General features: G+C 66.5%; 2 protein-coding genes across 4 annotated transcripts; one reads left to right on the plus strand and one right to left on the minus strand.

Annotated features, from left to right (window-relative positions):
• On the plus strand, positions 30–20,609 carry BOP1 (block of proliferation 1). 2 transcript variants are annotated; one of them, XM_013988007.2, is made up of 16 exons: positions 30–170; positions 1,163–1,318; positions 7,989–8,069; positions 17,749–17,903; positions 17,974–18,091; positions 18,170–18,271; positions 18,354–18,566; positions 18,650–18,811; positions 18,886–18,966; positions 19,037–19,106; positions 19,187–19,319; positions 19,399–19,579; positions 19,653–19,941; positions 20,019–20,103; positions 20,201–20,308; positions 20,388–20,609. In XM_013988007.2, the coding sequence occupies exons 1-16, from the start codon at positions 81–83 to the stop codon at positions 20,539–20,541; spliced, it is 2,178 nt and encodes a 725-aa protein (XP_013843461.1). In that variant the 5' UTR covers positions 30–80; the 3' UTR covers positions 20,542–20,609. The 2 variants fall into 2 exon arrangements, 1 of the variants encoding a protein (XP_013843461.1); XR_002343657.1 differs by having other exon boundaries at positions 33–170; positions 20,041–20,103; positions 20,388–20,600.
• SCX (scleraxis bHLH transcription factor) lies at positions 14,352–16,744 on the minus strand. Of its 2 annotated transcripts, XR_002343667.1 has the most exons (3): positions 15,569–16,744; positions 14,805–14,908; positions 14,352–14,678 (listed from the first exon to the last, which is right to left on the minus strand). XR_002343667.1 is itself a non-coding variant. In XM_021090541.1 (2 exons), exons 1-2 carry the CDS (start codon positions 16,460–16,462, stop codon positions 14,640–14,642), a joined length of 933 nt encoding a protein of 310 aa, XP_020946200.1. In that variant the 5' UTR covers positions 16,463–16,744; the 3' UTR covers positions 14,352–14,639. The 2 variants fall into 2 exon arrangements, 1 of the variants encoding a protein (XP_020946200.1); XM_021090541.1 differs by lacking the exon at positions 14,805–14,908.

Genomic DNA, 20,672 nt, shown 5'->3' on the forward strand with positions numbered 1-20,672 from the left:
TGACCCCGCGGGCCCGCCCCCAGGCCCACGCGGTCGCGTCGCTGCCGGAAGTGGCGGCGCAGGGCAGACCGGCGGGCGGCATGGCGGGACCTCAGGGCGCGCGGCGCGTGGCGGTGGCCGGGACGCGGCCCGGGAAGCGGATGCTGGAGCCGGGGCGGGAGCCGGAGGAGGTGACGCGGGAGCGGGAGCGGGAGCGGGGGGGGGCGGCGGGGCTGGGCCGCGGCACCGGCCGGGGAGCGATCCCGCCCAGCGCCCGGCGGGCCTGGGAATGCGAGGAGGGAGGGGTCTCCTGTCCTCCGCCCCGGCGGCCTTGCGGGGGCGTCCTGGGCAGGGAGCTGGCTGGCGGTTGTGTGGGTCGGAAGAAGGTCTGGGCCGGAGAGAATAAGGAAGGAGAGCCGGCGTCCTGCGCAGCGGTCTTCCTGGGCCTTTGAATTGTCATCTGGGCGCAGAAGATTTGAGCCTGCAGTAGCTGCTTGTATAGCCAAATGTTCCTGACACGTTAGACGTTGTAGAAGAGGAAACGAGGATGAGAAAGCAGCGCCTGCTGCACTGGACGGCCCGTTTTAGCTGGACTCATGCTCTTCCTGTCCAGCGGAACCCCAGCCGCGCTGTGGGGGTGTCATCAAATCTCATCAAATCTCGGTGGTAGAAAGCCATAGCAGGCTTGTGCAGTCGAGCCTCGCAGCTGGGACTCCACGTTGCTGGTTTATCAGGCTGCCCCTTCACTTGTGACAAGTGCTCGTGGTGCTCCCTGGCCGGCAGGCAGCTCTGGGCACCATGCTCACCCACTTGTAGTGCTTTTGCCTCTGTATTCATCAGCGGCTGTTTGTGTTTGTGCCCAAAACATTTGTGCCATTTTTACTTGCCGTTGTAATTGTGTAGCTAGTTAGGCACGATAGAGTGTGTGCTGAGTGCTGTTTGGTAGCTGCTCCGTGCAGGCTGTCCAGTTTGGCGAGAGACTCAGGAACTATTGAAAAACAATGAAATCTAGAATTTTGCCTTCCAATGAATGCTTGCTAAGAGTCTGCAGGTTCTTGTTCCACCGTGCACCCTGTCTGGTGGAGTTAGGGCCGGGGTGGTGTCTGGTGGGCAGAAGTCTGCTCAGAAGCAGCTCTGGTCCTGCGCCACACAGAGCTGGTCACCGACAGTGTGCTCCTTGCAGCCCTCTCTCCCCGGCGCCCCGGCTCCCAGCCTGTCTGACAGCGAGGAGAGTGTGTTCTCAGGCCTGGAAGATTCTGGCAGTGACAGCAGTGAGGAGGAGGACGGGGCCAGCGGCGAGGAGCAGCACAGCAGGATGGAGAAGGCCACGGGGCAGCAGGTGGGTGAGCGAGCAGTGTTCTGGTGTGCTCGTCCTCGCTCTCCGGGCGGGTGGCCGGGAGAGTGCCTGCCAGCTCGCGGGCTCTGCTTTCTCTTTCCTCTGGTGCGGGGGGGGGGGGTTCTGAGCCCTAGGGCACCAGTTTTCAACCGCAGTAGGAACCCGGAAAATCTCCATGGCTGTGAGCCACCCACCGTGATTCTGATGTCACCCTTCCCGGGCTGAGTCTTTGCTAGACTTAGCTGGAGGCTGGGTTTCCTAGGGGGCAAAGCCTGAGGTGGAGATCTGCGTGCTGGGGGCCGCCTGGGGCAGCTGGGGGCGCTCTGGTCCCCACCCCCCAACCCCGAGGCTTTGTAATCTGTCGCTGTGACGCTGGGGAAGGCTCATCCCACTCTTGTTTTAAGTGAGAAACGCGAGAGAAAAGCTTGATTTAACTCAAGTGTGATGTCTGTCGTTTGGGACACCCAGGAAAAAGTTTATACCTCCTTATGCTCCCCACAGCCCTGGTGTTCTAGAATTTAGGACTGGGATGGAAACCCAAAAACATGCTTGTTTGCTCTGGTTCTTAGGAAGAAAAGATTTAAAGTCAGATTTAGGTCCTCTCCCCATTCAGGCTTTAACTGTCACGCTGGTGCACGGAAGATGACCCAAGCCTTGCCCGTGGTCCGTGGGATTCTGGGCAGCCATCGTCCCCCTTCTTTTTAACTTTTTAAAATGGCAAAATGGTTCCTGTTTGACAAAAAATGAAATCCGACACGAGTGCTGTTTAGTAAAGGATGGAAGTTCCTGTTTGCGTCTTTGCTCCAGGTGGGGACCGCCGTTCTTATATTATCTTGCTGGATCTTTTTCCTCTTTTAAAATGAAAGGTCCTTAAGGGTCCAAGAGCTTAAATGCTTAAACTTTTTTTTCAAAGAGGACTTTCACTCTTTCTTATAAGCGAAATTTTAGGAGTTCCCGTAGTGGCTCAGCAGTAATGAACCTGACTAGTGTCCGTGAGGGTGTGGGTTTGATATCTGGCCCCACTTAGTGGGTTCAGGATCTGGCGTTACCTTGAGCTGTGGTGTAGGTCGCAGACGTGGCTTGGGTCTGCTGTTGCCGTGTCTGTGGTGTAGGCTGGCACCTGCAGCTCCGATTCGACCCCTCGCCTGGGATCGTCCATGTGCCGCGGGTTCAGTCTTAAAAATAAAAAGAGCAACAGGACGAAAAAAAACAAAACAAAAAAACACTCCAGAATTTTAGAAATAACTGAGTTAAATTGTTTTTTAATGAAAAGAGCTTTTAGGTTGAAGTCTCTGAAGGAGGTAATGTCACGTGTCTCAGGAGGCTGTCCTGGGGAAGGGGCTCTCCTGCAGACAGCCGCCTCCTGTCCCCATGGGCCGTCGGGTGCGCGCTGGCCCCCACAAGCAGCAGTGCCGCCCCCACAAGCAGCAGTGCCGCCCCCACAAGTAGCAGTGCCGCCAGCTGGGACCTGTACCCCACCGCTTGGCTTCCCTGCAGAAGCTTCCTCCCTCGCTAGGGGCTTCTTCTCCCTTCACCTGCCACAGCCAAGGCGTTGTCACACGTCACGCCTGGAGGCTTCGTCCCAGGGTGTTCCTGCCCCAGGGGGCGGGCGTCCTCAGCTCCAGACCCCCTTCCATCGCGCAGCTGGTGGCGTGAGCATCTCCCATTAGCTCTCAGGGTCCGAGCCAGCGGTGATGCTCCAGCTCCTGCTTGCCTCCCTGCCAAGTGTCCCCCGGGGCCCTGTGGTGCCAGCCATGGCCATGGCCACGGGTGTGGTTGTGCCGATAACCCGTAGTCTTAGGTGCGCTGCTTTGCAATCAAAAAACGATGTTTGCCTGGGGGCCCACTGGAGAATGCGATGACTTCTGTGACAAGAGAAAACAGCCCTGCTGCTTTGCCCCCAGTTCCGCTGCGCCCCCGCCCCGTGCCTGGTTCTTACCTGGGCTGCCAGCAGCTGCCCAGCTGTGAAGGTTTCTGTCTACTTCCTTCTGGGGGCTCCCGGCTGTCGCTTCACCCACACTGGTCACATCCCTCTACGTTGTGTTGGGAGGACGTGTTCCCGGTGACTTGTCTCAAGGCTCCTCCCGCCGCCCACCTGGGGCGGGTGTGCTCACCAAGGGTCCCTGCAGAGGAGGAGCCTCCTGGTGGGTTCTGTGCTCTCTGCTCGGAGGCTGAGAGGAGCCCCACCCCACAGTTCTGTGGGGCTGAGGGGAGTTGGCCACCCCCCCAACGCTTGCACGTAATGTCTTAAGCCCAGCCCGGCGGGGGAGCCCTTTGCCCGCTGACGGCCCCTGACAGCAACACAGGTTGGAGAGGAGCCTGCGTTGGGGCTTCTCTGTGAGCTGGGCCACTCCTGGCCCCGCGCCTTCCTGGCCCCGCCGTCTGGCAGTGGCTCGGCTGCCCAGGGTCTTGCAGCTCAGGAGGGTCCTGCTTCCCTGCACCGCCCCCAGGGCACCTGGCAGTGCCTCCCAGGCTTTCCCGGCCCCACAGATACGAGGGCCCAAGTCACTGGGCCTCCTTTGGAGTCCCCGTGTCCTGAGTGGATTTGGGTGTTTAAAGCCTTTTTTTTCTTTCTGTGCTTGTTTAGATCCTTTTTTTTTTTTTTTTTTTTTTTTTCTTTTTAGGGCCACGCCCAAGGCATATGGAGGTTCCCAGGTTAGGGGTCAAGTAGGAGTTACAGCTGCCAGCCTACACCACAGCCAGAGCAATGCGGGATCTGAGCCGAGTATGTGACCTACACCACAGCTCACGGCAACGCCAGATCCTTAACCCACTGAGTGCGTCCAGGGATCGAACCTGGAACCTCATGGTTCCTAGTCAGATTCGTTTCCACAGCACCACAAAATGGGAATTCCTAGATCCATTTTTTTTTTCCTACTTGTGTTTAGTCTGTTTTTTTTTTTTTCTGTTTACGTGCATTTTTTCCTATTTTGCTTTTTTGTTTGTGTGGAAGTTTCCATCCTTCTTAGTTCAGTCTGTTTGCCCCATTCAAGGATGTAACAGAAGACCCGGTAACGACGCCTGACCTGCGCGTAACATCCGCCCCAGCTGGCGTCAGGGTCCTGCCCGCACTGTCTGCACCGAGCTTCCTGCAAACCTTTGGGCCGGAGGACCCATCAGGCCTCCACCAGGCTCTGGGGAATGGTGGGTGGACTGCGTCTTGGGTCTAGGCCGCAGTGTCACTGTGTCCTTTGGAGTCTGGGTGTCGATGCTGTCTGGTGCAGCCTAGGGCCTGGGGGGGCGTGGGGAGGGGCGCCCCCAGTGATTCTCATGGGCTGGGTTGTGGCGGCCACCCCAGGCAGGATGTGCCTGGATCTGTACCTGGAGCCGAGCCTGTGGCCCAGTGCCTGGAGAGGGGCCCTGGGCAGCTGTCCCACCTCCTCCTCCAGCACTTGGAGGCGTCATACAGCCGCCTCATGGCCCTCATTTCTGGGGATGAGAGTTCGGGCAGGGTGTGGTGGTGTCACTTCTGGGGTGACCGATCAATGAGTTTGAGGGGTCCTGCGGCCTCCCCCAGCTGGCTTCCTCTACAGGGAGCACGTCGGCTTCTCCTGCAGCCCTGCTGGGTTCTGGGACACTCTGCCCTGGGAGAATCATCACTCAGGTCACGTCTGGGGTTCAGGGGAGGGTCACAGATGAGAACGGCTGGGGCTTCCTAACCCCTGTGTGCAGCTGGGGTGACCCGAGTAGCTGGCTATCCCTGGGCCTGTCTGCCTGTGCCCTCGCTCAGGGCTTCGGGCAGCATCCTGGGCGGAGCTGCAGGTCCTTTATGACCTAGACCCGGGGTTCTGTCCGTCACTTTGGGCTGCTCCACTGGGGCTGGCAAACCAGTCACAAGCCCCCCAGATGTGCAGAGAGTCTTTGCCGTTCATTGGAAGGAAAGTCAAAGATTTGTAGCCATGGCTTAAAACAGCACAGCCAGAGTTCCCATTGTGGCTCAGTGGGTTAAACATTCGACTCGTAGCCACGAGGTGCAGGTTCTATTCCTGGTTTCACCCGGCGGCTTGTGGGCCTTCACAAGCTGCAGTGTAGCTCGCAGGCGCGGCTTGGATCCAGTGCTGTGGCTGGGGCGTAGGCCGGCAGCTGCGGCTTTGATTCCATCTCTAGTGTGGCAATCTCCACATGCCGCAGGTGTGGCCCTAAAAGACAAAAATGCAAGCAGACGCACAGTCACAGGTGCCCCACCGCCCACCGACCCGTGCACAGTAGGCGTCCTTCCCACCCTTCAGAACCGCCTGCCTTTGCCGTGCCCGCTGTATTTCTCAGCCCCAGGCTCTCATCTCAGTCAGGCCCAAGCACAGGTGAGGGTCTCGGGCTCCCCCCCACACGGCGCGGGGCAGCCGTGGCCCCGCAGGTGGTGCGGAGCAGTCACTGGTCTGTGATGTTCCTGAAATTGGCCGCAGCAGCCATTTCCTTGTGTGGGGCTGGCTTCTGCCCTTGCTGGGTGGCCTTCCTTTCGCTCAGATCTGTGGCCTGTTCTCTCTATGGCCCTTTGAGGCCACACTGGTGTATTTTCTTTAAAAACCCGGCGGGTCTCCTAGGCCTCAGTTCCCTTTTCTGTTAGATAAGCTGCCTGCACCAAGTGCTTTTGATGCCAGCCTGTCTCTGTTGGGCTCCCTGCAGAGTCTTAGTGGTGTTATTGTCCGGTCTGGACACCCCCTGTGACCTGTGGGGTGTGGTGGCCGTCTCCCTTCTGTGGGCGGGCCTGAGCGGACCCCGCAGTGAAGGCAGTGCGGGCGCAGGGTTCTGCCCGGCTGACCGCAGGGGCCATCACCGGCCTACTCACGGGAGGTGGGCCTGAAGTTGTCGCGTGCCTGCTTGGGAGTGGCAGTGACGGGGCGGGGCCTGCTGCCATCTGGTAGGTGTCATTGCTGAGGTGCCACCTGGGGCTGTTGGAATGCTCTGGAATCTCGAGGGTGGGCAGAGAGGCAAGTGCAGGTTCCTGACTCTGTGGACCAGGTCCGGACGCCCCCCGTGCGCCTCCCCTGAGGCCCTTGCTCCAGGTGCGCCCCGTCTCTCCCTGTCCACCCGGAGGCTGCCCTTCTGTGTCTGGGAGCTGACCCCGGTTCTGACTGCCCTCCTCTGCTGATGGCAGTTGGTGTCTTCACACCCCTGCCTGGCTGCTCACCCCTCCCCAGAGGGACACTTTCCTCTGGTCCCGCCCATGTCCCCTGACTGTCCACGTGGCTGCCTTTGGGAGCCTGTGCCAGGCAGGCTTGAGCCCTTCTTGGGGTAGGTGCTGGCGGCCTGTGCTCTGGGCGGACCCCCGCCTTGTGTCTGTGCCCAGGGGCGTTGGCCAGGGCTGGCGGCTCAGAGGAAGCGGAGCAGTGGCGGGAAGAGTTTGCTTCCCTAAACACCGTGGGCCAGCCGGGCGGGGCCTGCTGGGTCAGCCTGTCCCAGAGCTGGTGGCGGGGCTGGGCCGCGCCCCGCTGCACTGCTGCCCCCTGGCGGCTGCCATCGGCCCTGCAGTCACCTCTGCGGGAGCCCTGGTGCCCCATGGGGTTGGGTGTGCAGCTCTTTTATCCAGGAACTCACAGCCCCCCTGCCTGGTGTCCCTGTCCTCGCCGAGGCCCTGCTGTGTCTGGCAGAGGGCAGTGTGGAGCGCCCGGAGCGCTGGGGGATGAAGGGCCCATGACTGCGGCGGCGGGGGGGGGGCGGGCAGGAGCGCTGTGGGGGGCACTGGCCCAGCTGGCGGGCGGTGGCAGTGGAGCACTGAGGCCAGCGCTGTGGACCCTGCTGCGAGCCCAGCCGCTGCGGCCTGGCGTTGTGGGGGGGTTGTTGCCCCGGCTGAGGATGGGAGGAGAGCTGTGGGCTGCCCTCTGCGCCCCCAGGCAGTGCTGACCCACTTTCTGTGACCTGCAGCACCGAGAGCCAGAGGTGGGGACGCACGGAGACTGGATCCCGCCTGGTTCCTGGCCTGGAAAAACCCACTCGGGGAAGACAGGTCGGAGGCTGAGCTGCCTCGCGGGGCTCAGGCGCCCTGCTCCTGATGCTCTGCTCCAGGGCTGAGATGGGCCTGTTTTCTCCATCGCCCCAGTTCCGGCACAGCCGCCCCCACCCCGAGAGAGGAGAATCTGTTTTCCAGGTTGGGGTGTGAGTGCCCAGTGGCACCCACTCTCTGGCGCAGTAGGCGGGGTCGGCCTGGGGCTGTGGCCTCCCAGCATCCTGAGGGCCCCTGGCCAGCCAGGCTGGACGTGGCCTCCTCGGGGCGAGGGTCTTGCCATAGGGCTGGGCCAGCTGTGGACTGGACCAGGTGGGGGTGTCCCCCGGCCCTCACCTGCCACAGCCTCGCGGCCACCCCTGCCTTGCTGCCGACCCTGGGCTGGCTCTGGGCCCAGCGGAGCCTTTGGGCCGGGAGCCCTGCAGCCGGTTTCTTCGTTAAGGGTGCGGGGGTGGCCGAATGCTCCTTTTCCAGGTGTCAGTCCCCCTGGGGGCCTCCCCCGAGCTTGGACGTGGTTCTGGGTCCAGCCTTTGACAGTAGACCCCTGGTGGGACCCCCCCGAGAGGCCCACTTAGATGTGGGGTGTCCCCAGTCTTGTCCGGGGCAGGGTCAGGTTGGAGATAGAGATCGGGGTGTGGGGACCTCGGCCTCAGGGTTGGCGGGAGGGGCGGGGCGCCCCGGATCAGAGGGCATCGGTGTCTGGATGTAACGCGTCTCCCCTTCTCTGCTCAGGCCGGGACCCCTTCCCCGAGGACGCAGGTGGCAAGCGTGCCTGGCGAGGACGAGTACGCGGAAGACAGTTCCGACGAAGAGGTAGGCCTGGGGCGGGGGGCCTCGCTGTCGGGGGCGGGGTGGGGCTACTGCATGTCCTGAGTGGGCGTCCTGGCCAGGGGCCCACGACCTCAGGAGTGTGTCATTGTGGACAGGGGAGGCTGTGGGCCGTGCAGCCAGCCATGTCCACGTCCTGGTCTTGGGCTGTGCGCCCTGGATCGTGTGGGGTGGCCGGCAGGTGGTGGTGGGGGCTGTATTTGTGCTCTGGGTGGGTACACAGGCCTGGGGAGCTCCCTACTGCCAGCCGGCCGGCCTGTGCTGGTCGGTGGGTGTGGGGTGGGAAGGGGATGCCTGCACTGGCCACTGAGAGCAGCGGGTGGGTGGCCCCTGGCACCTTGCTCTTTGCCTCCCTGGCCTCCTGGAGGTGCAGCTGATGTGGCCCTGGGCGAAGCTGGGGGCCCTTTCCTGAGGCAGAAAGCATGATGCAGGGTCCAGGGCGCTCAGGGCGCTGCCTGGGCCCTGGGGGACGCTCTGAGCTGGAGATGGCCGTGCAGCTCGCCCAGCCCCCTCCCACATGTGTCCTTGCCACCAGGCAGGACTGTGGGCCTGTGCCGACTGCCCCGGGGGGGAGCCCCCGGCTGTGTGCCTCCTTGGGCACGGGGGGCCCTCGGCTGCTCTGCCGGCCGCCCGTCAGGGGCTGTCCCGGCCTGGGGAGACACGCGCCCCCTCCCCTGCGCGGCTTCCACCCCCATCCTCCGCTCTCTTGGCAGCGGCTTCAGGAGTCTTGGCCGCCCGCCCGATCCGGTCTCTGTGCGTTCAGAGAACAGAGACAAAACAAAATAAATTGGTTTCCTGGCCGGAGCAGCGGCGCACTTGGTGAAGGGGGGCCCGCGCAGCGCGGCTCCCTGCCTGTCTCCCCCTCCCAGGGGCTCTGGCTGTCGGCAGCCACATCCTGTCGGCTACTTTTTTATATTTGGTATTTTGAGAAATCGATGATGATTGTAAATGGAGTGCAGAGGCCGGGGGAGGGGCCTGGCTTGCCCGCGGGGAGGCGGTCCTCCTGGCCTGGCCTGGCCCCGCGCCGCGGCGGGGGCTGCGGGGGCTGCTTCCTCCCGCGATGACTATCCCATATGTCGGCCTGAGTGACAGGAGGGAAGGCCGTGCCCGCCCGGCCGCGCTTCTGCCAGCACAGCCGGCCTGAGGCTCGAGGGGGCGGCAGAGCTCAGTTTTCAGGGGCCAGGCCGGCCTGACAGCTGCTCTGCTCCCTGGGACGTGCGCGTGTCTCGGCGATCCGATCTGCGCGGGGCAGGGTGGGCTTCCGGAAGCTGCGGGGCTGGGCTGGCGGCAGGCCCATCGGAGCCCCGGGGCCGCCCCCAGCCCGTGGCTGTGACGTGTTCGGTTGGCACCTGGGAGGGACCGCGGTCCTTGAACGCTGGTCACGCCGGGCAGCCCCTTCTCCACACCCTTGGAGCATGGGCACGGGTGTCCTGCCAGGCGTGCCCTTGCGGGCGGACCTGAGGTGTGCCAGTGCCGCTGGGCTCCCCTTCCGCAGGCCCTGTCCTGTCAGCCCCTTGGGCCTGGATTTGAGGCCAGGGCTGGGGGACTCTGAGGCCGGGGGATGCCGACTGCTGGCCCCTGCTGGGTCTGGTTCTGGGGCTGACTGGTCGGTGACGTCCCCCTTCACCGGAGCATGGGCTGTGGCTGCCCTCCTCTGTCCCTTCCCCCCAATTCATGTCCCAGGCGGTGCCCCCGCCCCACGTGTCCACCTCAGCCCTCTCCCACAGACGTGATCTCATCTGGGGACCTGGGGAGGAGGGCGGCGGGGGAGGGCAGCGCTCGGCAGCGGCCCCTCCTCTTTGTCTCTGGCTGCGGGGAGAAACTGAGGCCTTGGCCGGCGGGGGGAGCGGCGGCTCAGCCTGGGGGTCGGGGCGGCTGACCCCAGGGGCCCCACGCTGGACGCCAGAAGCCGGAGGGGCCAGGGCGGGGGCGGGCTCGGCCCAACTCGGGATCCGCTGGGAAGGCCGCCGTCGGCGTCCAGAGCCGCGATCCCCTCTGCTCTCTCGCCAAGCGCCGTTAATGGCTTCTCCCAGCTACCGAACCGGCAGCTGCCTCCAGCGCTGGCGGCCTCCCTCCCCCGGCGCCGCCCCGCCCGCCCGCCTGCGCGCCCGCCCCGCCGCCCGCGCCCAGCGCCTGCGCCGCTGCTGGCGGAGGAGGCTCAGGTTTCCAGCTGTTGTGGGGAGCGTGCGTCCCGGCGGCCAGACGCCCGCCTCCCTGGCGGCCTTCCACCCCGAGGCCGGCCCCGGCAGCCCCTCGCGTGGGTCCCTGCCCACCGGTCGCCCCGGCTGCCTCGCCTGGGAGGGCCCCGGGTGCCGTGTGGCCTGTGGCCTCGCAGGTGGCCAAAGGGCACGGTGGGCGGGGCAGCTGTGACCTCCGGGTGCCTTTGGCAGGCCTGCCCGCTGCGCTTGCAATGTGGGGGACGTGCCCTCCTGCCACCAGTGCCCCTGCCCAGGAGACAGGGGTGCCCCCTGGGGGGACGGGGTGGGGCGGGCGAGGAGGGAGCCCAGGTGGGAGGGAGGGTGCTGGGACAGGGGCCGCCTGAGAGAGGAGGGGGCCGCAGCTGAGAGGGGGGTGGCCAGCGGAGGGCGCCTCCTGCGGGGAATGGGCTGGGGGGTGGGGGTGGGGGGGCGGCTGCTGCAGAGCAGGAACGGGGCCGCGGGGGCCTGGCCGCGTGAGGCAGTCTTGGGGCTCAGAGTGTGTCCTCCAGAAAGAGATGTGGGAGGGCTGGGGTTTGGGCGGGTGTGGAGCCCCGGAATGTCTGGCCCTCAGCAGGGGGTCGAGCCCAAGCCCACCTTCCTCACCCCACGTGGTTTCTGGGAGCCCTGGCCTGCAGGAAGCCGAGGTTCAGGGTTCCACGTGGGGACGGCCACCGGCCCTTGGTCAGCCCCAGGAGGGTGTAGGTGGGTGGGCGTCTTGGGTGTCTGAGGACCTGGGAGCAGGGGCTGCCGTGGCGCCCCCTCCCCCTCTCTGTGGGCGCCTGGGGGTTGGCCTTGCTCCCTCCCCGCGACAGCCACGGAGGTGGTGTTGGTAGGGGACCAAGGAGGGGCTTGGAGGGGCCCTGGGCCCACACGTGTCTGATGGCTCAGGTAGACCAGGCTGGGGCGCTTTGATGAGGCCGGACAGAGCCGGTGGGGGGTCTGGGCCCGCCTCTCAGGCGACTTGCTACCTGAACAGGCAAGGGGGTGATTGGGAAGGGGGCTCCCCCCCCCCCGCCCCGTCGGATCTCCAGCTGGAGGAGGCCGCCAGGCCCTGACCTTCTCCCGCCAGGCCCTGACCTTCTCCCGTTTGTCTGTCACCTGGACTCATCCGGTGGGAACCTTCCGTGGGTTTAGCTGCAGCAGGTGGGCCTGAGGCTCACAGCCTGGCCTCGTCCTGTCCTGTCCCGGGCACGGTGACAGAGACTGAAGGCCGGGGAGGAGCAGGAGAGACAGGCGCAGGAAGGCCGAGGGCGCGCGAGACAGGCGGGAGCGTCGAGCAGGGGGAGCGGGGAACACTGCCTGCATTGTAATCGGAGAGGGGCAAGGGAAAGGGAGAGACGAGCGAGGGGGCTGACCCCGCGCTCCCGGGGGACAGGTGGGAGAGGCGGAACGAGGAGAGAGTGAAGGATTCCAGAGGTGGGCCGGCTTCCTCTCTCTCAGACAGACACGGGAGGGAGGTGGGCAGCCGGCCAGCACCGTACCTGCAGTTCCAATCTGCGGTCCTGACAGCTGCAGCCACTTTGGGGAGGGGGAGGGGAGGGGGCTCATCGAGGGCAGAAAAATCCCAGCCGACACATCAGCCAGTTGCCGCCTGTGTCCGGTGCAGTCTGGGGCAGGGGGCTGGGGGGGTGGACCCCCGCAGGCCTCACCCAAAGGCTTGTCCCGGGGGCAGAGCAGCCCCCCGGGAGCGCACGGGCTCAGGGCTGTCGGTGCCCCCGGCCTGGGCTCCATGCTGCCTGACCTGGAGGGGTCGGCGGGCGCGCGCCCTGCAGGGTCACATGTGCTTCCTGGCAGCCCGCAGGTGCTGAGCAGGGTGGGGGCCGGCTGGCCTGCGGGCGCGGGCGGCCAGTGATGAATCATGTGGTGCCGCCAGCAGCTCGTTCCCCAGGCTGGGGACAGGGAGCTGACAGCCGCGCCGATCGGAGTGTTTCCAGCCCGGCTTGGCCCGCAGAGGCGCTCCTGGCCCAGGGTGCGGGCTGGCCCCCCCTTTTCCAGCTGCCTCTGTGGGGTTCGCACACTGGGAGCCCCAGGCCTTTGTCGCTTGGCCCTGGCCTTGGCTGTGGCGGAGGGTGAGGCACGCATTCTGGGCAGGAAGTGGGGGGTGGGCAGGGAGCACCTGCCACCCCCAGGCCGGCACCGGCCGTGAGTAGCCCTGTGGTGGACTCGCGTGGGGCCGCAGGGGCTCAGGGCCGGCCCGCCACCCCCAGTCTGGTTTGAATTTCTGGAGCAGTGGAGGGTGACGGAGTGTGCTCCGCCCCCGCCCCCGCCCCCGCTGGCTGGCTGGCGGGCCAGGCCCTCGGCCTCTGCTGCTACCGGTGCAGCTCAGGGAGCGACCGGGCCCACTGCCCAGGCCCGAGGCCGTCCAAGCTGCAGCCGCTGCTGGAGTCACAGGCCCAGCAGCCGAGGGCTTGGCCCACGCGCACTGAGCCCGGACCTGCCGGTCCCTGGGGACCAGCCCTGTGGCCTGTTCTCCCACCAGCTCCCCAGCCGCCGGGGTCCTGACCTTGCACCCCTCCCCCCACACTGTCTGTCCTGCTCCTGGGGAGCCCCCTCCCCCAACTCTCTGCTCCATCCAGCCTGGCCTTTACGCCCTTCGTGCTTTGTCCCCCACTGTCTGCCCGACCCCAGCTTGGTGACTCTCTCTGTGACTGTGAGGTGGGTGCCCACCTGGCACCTGTGGTCTTTGGGGTGGTGGGCAGGCCCGCACTCCCCCAGCCCAGGTATGCTGTGAGGCCCAGTGGGGCATGCGGGTTCAGAGCCCTGAGGGGACATGGGCCCCTCCCACCCTGGGTCGTTTTCCTGCAGTGTCCTCAGGGCCCAGGCGGGGAGGGGTGCCTTTCTCTGTCCTCAGCTGGACCCCTACGTTCCTGCCTGGGTGTTGGTTCTGCCGGCCGGCAGGCAGGGTGGGGGGCTTCTGCAGTGACCGAGCGTGCCCCCTCCTCCCTCCTGGCCAGCTGGAGGCTCCTGGAGGATTAAGGAGAGGAAATTTGGGGTTGGGTTTCTCTCTGAGTGGGACCTGCCGTTGTGACTTTTTATTCTGTTGTATTTCTACCAGATCGGACACAGCCCCCTCCAGCCCTTAATGGCTCTGGCTTTGAGAATTTCCTCCAAAATTACACCACCGCTTCCTGCGCCTCTGATCCCCAGAGCCCGTCCGTTCAGGGGAGGGGGCAGCTCTGGCTCTGCCCTGTTGGGGTGCCCACGTGGGCCTCGGCACCTGGCCTCTCCCGGGGGCCCTTCACGGAGGGGTGGGAGGGCCGGGGGGCCAGCACCTGCACTGGCCATTCCCTCCCTGCTGGCTGGCCTGGGCGGGGGGGGCGGGGAACACGGCCGGAAGTCCACGGAGCCGCCCCCACCCTCCTTCTCTGCTATGCCCAGGGAGCTGGCGCCATTAAGCTGTAATTGTCACCTGCAAGATTTTAATGGTCAGCCAGCTGTGTGCGGCTCCGGGAGAGGCCTGAACTGCCCTCCACGTGGGCAGGTGGGGCTGTGGGGGAGTTGGGTGGGTGCAGTGCTGGGCGGCCAGGAGTCCTTCCGGTGTGAGCAGTGCTGCAGAGGCTCCCTCTTCCAGCTTGTAGGGGTAGGCACCCAGAGGTCCACACAGGCAGCTGCCACCTGGTCCAGGCCCTCAGGCCTCTGCAGGCCTGGGAACTGCCTCTGCCAGATGGTGCCCCTCATGTACCCTCCCCCACACACCCACTTCTAGGGGCTCTGCCAGCAAAGTCTCGGCTGCTGAGGCCACGAAGGCCAGCAGTTCGCCTGCTCCAAGTGCTGCCCTCCTCACCTCTCAGGGCACCTGGCAGGCCCTCGTAGCGGGGGGAGGAGCAGGGGGCAAGGCTGCTCCCCAGCCTTGGGGCTGGCTGTGTCCTGCTCTGTCCCTCGCCATGTGGCAGTGGGCTCTCTCCTTTCCTGGCCTCCTCTGCCCCCGCCCCCAGCAGAAGGTGCGGGGGGCGGGGGAGAGGGCGGATGCGTAAAGAGAACAGCCTTGCGGGCGCAGGCCGGGAGCGTGGGCGCAGGCTGTGGCTCAGGGTGCGTTCCTGACGGCTCGCAAGGACGGTGTGCGTCTGTGTTTGGAAGATACTGTTTTGTTTTTTAATTATACAAAATTTCCAGACTTTATATTATCATATCAAAGGCACAAGATGCCAGCACAGAGTGACCAGAAGAAACTGGGTAGGAAGCCAGCACGGAAAGTTCCAGTGGCCCTGGGCAAGTGCTGGGGCCAGCTCCGCGTCCTGCTGCCTGTCTGTCCATTGGCCCCGCTCACGGCCGGGGGGCAGGGCAGGGCTGGGCTGGGGGCGCCCTCGGGGAGTCAGGCCCACGGGGGCTCTGCGTGGCCGGCCGGCCGCATCGGCCTCTAACTCCGAATCGCAGTCTTCCTGTCGCGGTCCTTGCTCTGCGGGGGGAGGGCAGTGTCAGGGAGGGCCTGGGCAGGGACCCATCAGCAGCCTGCACCCCTGGGCTTCCCCACTGGGTGCTGAATGGGGTGGCGGGTGCTGAAAGTACCCCCTTCCGCGCTCACCCCATCTTCCCCGTGCAGTTTGGGGAGGAGAACACTGCTGCACAGCCGAAATTGTAAAATTAAATTTCCCAGATGTTCAGGCCCCAGGAGCTCGCGCGTGCTGTCTGGAGAGGAAATGGGGATTGGGGAAAGCCGCGCCGTATTTTCTCCCTGCTCACCCTGCTTTTCCGGTGCCACCAAGCACAGCAGGGGCTGTAAATCACAGCCGGCCAGCACCTCCCGACTCCCACAGCGTGGCCCTCTCTCCCAGCCCCCGTCTCCTGCCAGCCTCTGCCAGCAGATCCCGCACTGGTGTCTGGGTGGGCAGCCCCAGGGGCAGGGGCCAGGAGGGCGGGCAGGTGCCCTGATAAGCCAGACGCCAGTGGCAGGGGCTGTGGCGGAGCAGATGGACCCCAGAGGAGTCCCCTTCCTAGGGGGCAGGGTGGGTGGCCAGAGTTGCTCGCCACCCCGCTCTGGTCTGGCGCCCTCCTAGCCTCCTCCAGGTTGGGGTCTGCTCTGCCTTGGTCTCCTCCCCCCGGGCCTTGGGTGGCCCTCTCGGGTCTCCAGGGAAGCTCCTGTCCTAGAGACTCGTGGGGACGAAGACCAAGGAAAGGCCAGCCCTGCCTTCCTGGCTGTGCCCTCCCCGTGCGCCTCCTTCCCAGGGCCCGGGGCTTCCCTTGGGTTACAGGTGCTGCTGGGGGCTCTGCCCGCCTCTGGCCCCGCCCTCCCTGCCCTCCGGCGGGGTTGCCGGCTGGGGTGGGGCTGGGCCCCGCGGCAGCACTCACCAACTTTCTCTGGTTGCTGAGGCAGAAGGTGCAGATCTGTTTGGGCTGGGCGTTCTCGCCGTCGCGGGCGGGGGGCGGCGGGGGCGGGGGCGGGGGGCTGCCCGCGCGCGCCGCGTGGAAGAAGGCGGGCCCCGAGTGGCACGGCTGCCCGTCGCCGCAGGCCTCGCCCACCAGCAGCACGTTGCCCAGGTGCGAGATGTAGCTGGAGGCCAGGCGCAGGGTCTCGATCTTGGACAGCTTGCGGTCGGCCGGCTCGGTGGGGATGAGCGTGCGCAGCGCCGTGAAGGCCGTGTTCACACTGTTGGTGCGGTCCCGCTCGCGCGCGTTCGCCGTGTGTCGCTGCCGGGGCTCGCGGCCCGGCCGCCCCCCGGCCCCCGGGCCGCCGCTGCCGCCGCCCCCCGCCCGCCGGCCCCCGGCCCGCCTCCGGCCGCCCTGGAGGCTGCAGCGCGCCGCGTGCACGCGGCAGGGCTTCTCGTCGGAGCCCGAGCTCTCGCTGCCACGGTCCTCGTCCTCCGACAGCGGGCTCACCTCGGGGTACAGGTAGCGGCCGGGCGGCGCCGAGCGCAGCATGGCTAAGGACGTGGGCCGGCGGCCGCCGTCAGCTCCGCTGAGCGCAGCGCATGCCGCCGCCGCCGGCCGCCGGGCCAGGGAGGCGCGGGTCTCGGGCTCCGGCTCCGGCGGTGGCTCCCGCAGTGGCGGCTGCGGCGGCGCAGCGCGCACGTGTGCGTCCCGGGCTGGAGCGGGGCCGCGGGCCGGGCCTTTATAGCGGCGGCGGCCCCTCCCCCGCGCCGGCCCGCCCTCTCCCCGCCTCCCAGCCCCCGGAGGCGGCTTGGAGCAGGGGCCCTCCGTCCCTCTGCCTTCGCGCGCCGCTGCGAAGGGGCCTGGATGGAGCATCTTGCTGTCTCCGGGGGACGTGGGCAAGGGGGAGCCCCCTGCTAGGTGCTGCCGGGGCGGTGGGGCCTCCTCTCTCCCCTCTTAGCTGGGGCCAGGAGGATCAAGCAGGACCCATGACCCAGGCCTTCCTTGGCATGACCAAGCTCACCCAGCTGCCCTGGCCACAGTGCCCGGCCACACCCTGTCTGCCTCTGCCTCCCTCCCATGTACACTTGGGCCTTCTGTGCCCGGAGAAGGGGGCACCGAGGAGCATCGAGGGGCCAGAGGGCAAGCCCGGCCCCTTTGCTGCCCCCCGCCGCCCCCCAATAGCTTTGGCCTGGGGTCCCTGGCAGCACAGCCTTTCTCTGCTGCACCTGACCCCTGCTGGCATCAAACACCAGGTCTGGCACAGGCTGTGGCTCCTGCCTGTGCTTCTGCTCGGGAGACCCCCACCCGCATCCTCCTCCCCTGCCAAGTGCTCCGGTGGGCTCCTCTCTGGGCCACGGACCCCTAACCCCATCTGCCCAGTTCAGGGGTGGCTCTGCAGACTTGGGGGGCACAGGAGAAGGAAGGGCTTTCCTAGCAGGGCTCGGGGGCGCACCTGGAGGACGGGGGAGCCGGGAGGACTAACGCTGGCAGGTGGGGCTGGGCAGGTGCCGAGGGGCCGAGCCCGGAGGGTCCCGTCCTGCTTCAAGGGGGGCGCCCAGCTGTGCCGTCTCATCTGGGCCCCTCCCCCTGTGGCTACTGTTGCAGGAAGCGGCTGCCTGGGCAGCAGTCTCCGTGCTGGGTGGAGGGAGGGTGGTGGCTGGCAGGGGCCTCGACCAGGAATGTGTATCCAGGAATGTGGCTGCACTGCCCACTGGGGGTGGGATGGGGACAGGCCGGGGGCTGCGGGAGTCCCTGAATGCTTGCAGGTCACAAGGTGGGGGATTCTGCCTCCCTGAGGGGTGAGTGGCGGGGGTCTTCCCCGAGTCCCGGCCCGCGGCTGCCCGCTTTTGCCTAAGGCCCCACCAGGGGAGGGAGCCCACGGGCGATGAGGTCACCTTGCCTGTGGCTGCCCAGAGCCCCGGCCAAGGAATCCGGGGGGAGGCTCTGGGGTTGGCACCACTTCAGTGGAAAATGTGAAGGTGCAGCTCCGGCGCCTCCGAGGGTCGGGGGATGGGGGACAGTGCCGGCCGCTGTGCCACGTCACACCCCAGGGAGAAGGCGCGAGTCCTGCCTCTTCCTCTTCTGTATCTTCTGGGGGCTTGGAGGGAAGGGTGGGCACAGTGGACATCCAGTGCCAACATGCTGGCCTCCTGGCCCAGGACATCCGGAACACAGTGGGCAATGTGCCCTTGGCGTGGTACGAGGACTTCCCCCATGTGGGCTACGACCTGGATGGCAGACGCATCTACAAGCCCCTCCGCACCCAGGATGAGCTGGACCAGTTTCTGGACAAAATGGACAACCCTGACTACTGGTGAGTGGGGGCCGGGCGGGGGGCGGGGGGCGGGCGGGGCAGGGAGCGCGCTCTGACGGGCAGTCCCCAGGCGCACGGTGCAGGACCGGACGACCGGGCACGACGTGAGGCTGACGGATGAGCAGGTGGCCCTGGTGCAGCGGCTGCAGAGGGGCCAGTTTGGGGACGTGAGCTTTGACCCATACGAGGTAGGTGGCGGTGGCTGGCCCGCGGGTCTGGGGGCCCCCTGAGGGGCCCAGCCCACACACCCCTGCTTGTCCTTCCAGCCGTCTGTGGACTTCTTCAGTGGGGACCTCATGATCCATCCGGTGACCAACCGGCCCGCTGACAAGCGCAGCTTTATCCCGTCCCTGGTGGAGAAGGAGAAGGTGGGTGGGGCCCGTCCCCCAGGTGAGCCCGCCACCCCCCAGGTGAGCCCCCCCGCCCGCTCTGACCCCACCGTCTGTGCAGGTCTCCCGCATGGTGCACGCCATCAAGATGGGCTGGATCCAGCCGCGCCGGCCTCGGGACCCCACCCCCAGCTTCTACGACCTGTGGGCGCAGGAGGACCCCAATGCTGTGCTGGGCCGTCACAAGATGCACGTGCCTGCTCCCAAGCTCGCCCTGCCTGGCCACGCCGAGTCCTACAACCCGCCTCCCGAGTACCTGCCCAGCGAGGAGGAGGTGGGCCTGGCGCAGGGGGGGGGGGGGTCTGGGCTCTGCCCCAGCGTGGGCGCGGCTCCCAGCTCGCCCCCTTGCCTCCACAGCGCCTGGCCTGGGACCAGCAGGAGCCGGAGGAGAGGAAGCTCAGCTTCCTGCCGCGCCAGTTCTCCAGCCTGCGGGCTGTGCCCGCCTATGGCCGCTTCATCCAGGAGCGCTTTGAGCGCTGCCTCGACCTCTACTTGTGCCCACGGCAGCGCAAGATGAGGGTACGCTGGTGACGATGCATGGGGGGGAGGGGCGGGGGGACACACAGGTGACCCCGTGCTCTACCCCCGCCCAGGTGAACGTAGACCCCGAAGACCTCATCCCCAAGCTGCCTCGGCCACGGGACCTGCAGCCTTTTCCCACGTGCCAGGCCCTGGTAAGCGGACAGGGTGGCCGGGGAGTCTGTGTCCCCAGGGGTGCATCCCCTAACTGCCCCTTCTCTGCAGGTCTACAGAGGCCACAGTGACCTTGTCCGCTGCCTTAGTGTCTCCCCGGGTGGCCAGTGGCTGGCATCAGGTGGGCTCAGGGTCGGGGCAGCGCCACGCGGGGGGTGGTACTGAAGAGCCAGCTCCTGAGGGACCGTCTGCCCTGCCCAGGTTCAGATGACGGCTCGGTGCGGCTCTGGGAGGCGGCCACCGCCCGCTGCGTGAGGACCGTGCCTGTGGGTGGTGTCGTGCGGAGTGTGGCCTGGAACCCCCAGCCTGCCATCTGCCTTGTGGCCGTGGCCGTGTGAGTACAAGGCCCGGGGTGCCTGGGGCACTGGGGGGCAGTCCTGGGCCTGAGTGGCCTCCTCTGGCTCTGGCTGCAGGGAGGACACGGTGCTGCTGCTCAACCCCACCGTGGGGGACCGGCTGGCGGTGAGCAGCACGGACCAGCTGCTGAGCGCCTACACCCCGCCTGCCGAGCCTGCTGCGCAGCCCGCGCAGTGGCTGGAAGCCTCAGAGGAGGAGCGTCGGGGGGGCCTGCGGCTGCGTGTCTGCCACGGCAAGGTGTGGGGGCTGCGCGGGAGTGGGGGGAACAGGGAGGGGTGGAGGGCGAGGCTTAGCTACTCTGTTCCTGCAGCCAGTGACGCAGGTGACCTGGCATGGGCGTGGGGACTACCTGGCCGTGGTGCTGGCCACCACGGGCCACACCCAGGTGCTGATCCACCAGTTGAGCCGGCGTCGCAGCCAGAGTCCCTTCCGCCGCAGCCACGGTCAGGTGCAGCGCGTGGCCTTCCACCCCGTGCGGCCCTTCCTGCTCGTGGCCTCCCAGCGCAGCGTCCGCCTTTACCACCTGCTGCGCCAGGAGCTCACCAAGAAGCTGCTGCCCAACTGCAAGTGGGTGTCCAGCCTGGCAGTGCACCCTGCAGGTGAGGGGGCATCCTGGGGGAGGTGGGCGCCAGGTGGGGGGGCGCCCCCAGGTCCCCACCACTGTGTCTGCCCCCAGGTGACAACGTTATCTGTGGCAGCTATGATAGCAAGCTGGTGTGGTTTGACCTGGATCTCTCTACCAAGCCATACCGAGTGCTGAGGTGAGGTGCCGGCGAGAGCACGGCCTGTGACGCTGCGCCCCTGCCTCCTCCACCCGCCCCCCCGCCCCCGGCGCCGCCTCAATCTGGTTCCCCCCAGGCACCACAAGAAGGCCCTGCGGGCTGTGGCCTTCCACCCCCGGTACCCGCTCTTTGCATCTGGCTCCGACGACGGCAGTGTCATCGTCTGCCACGGAATGGTGTACAAGTGAGTACCCGCCCCGCCCGCCCGCCCGCCCTGCCCCGGGGCTCTGCAGCGCCCGTCCTGAGCCTGTCCTCCCCCACAGCGACTTGCTGCAGAACCCGCTGCTGGTGCCCGTGAAGGTGCTGAAGGGGCACGCTCTGACCCGAGACCTGGGGGTGCTGGACGTGGCCTTCCACCCCACCCAGCCCTGGGTCTTCTCCGCCGGCGCCGACGGCACGGTCCGCCTCTTCTCCTAGGCGGCCCGCTTCCGGGGCCGCGCCTGTGCTCCGGACCCTCAATAGAGGCCTTTTCCCTGCTGGTGTGACCTTCTTGAGTTGGGGTTCCTTGTGGGGGGGTGGGGGGGCACCGACCTGCCTAGAAGGAGAGG

The sequence above is a fragment of the Sus scrofa genome, chromosome 4, assembly GCF_000003025.6.
Source record: "Sus scrofa isolate TJ Tabasco breed Duroc chromosome 4, Sscrofa11.1, whole genome shotgun sequence".
Taxonomy (NCBI): Eukaryota; Metazoa; Chordata; class Mammalia; order Artiodactyla; family Suidae; genus Sus; species Sus scrofa.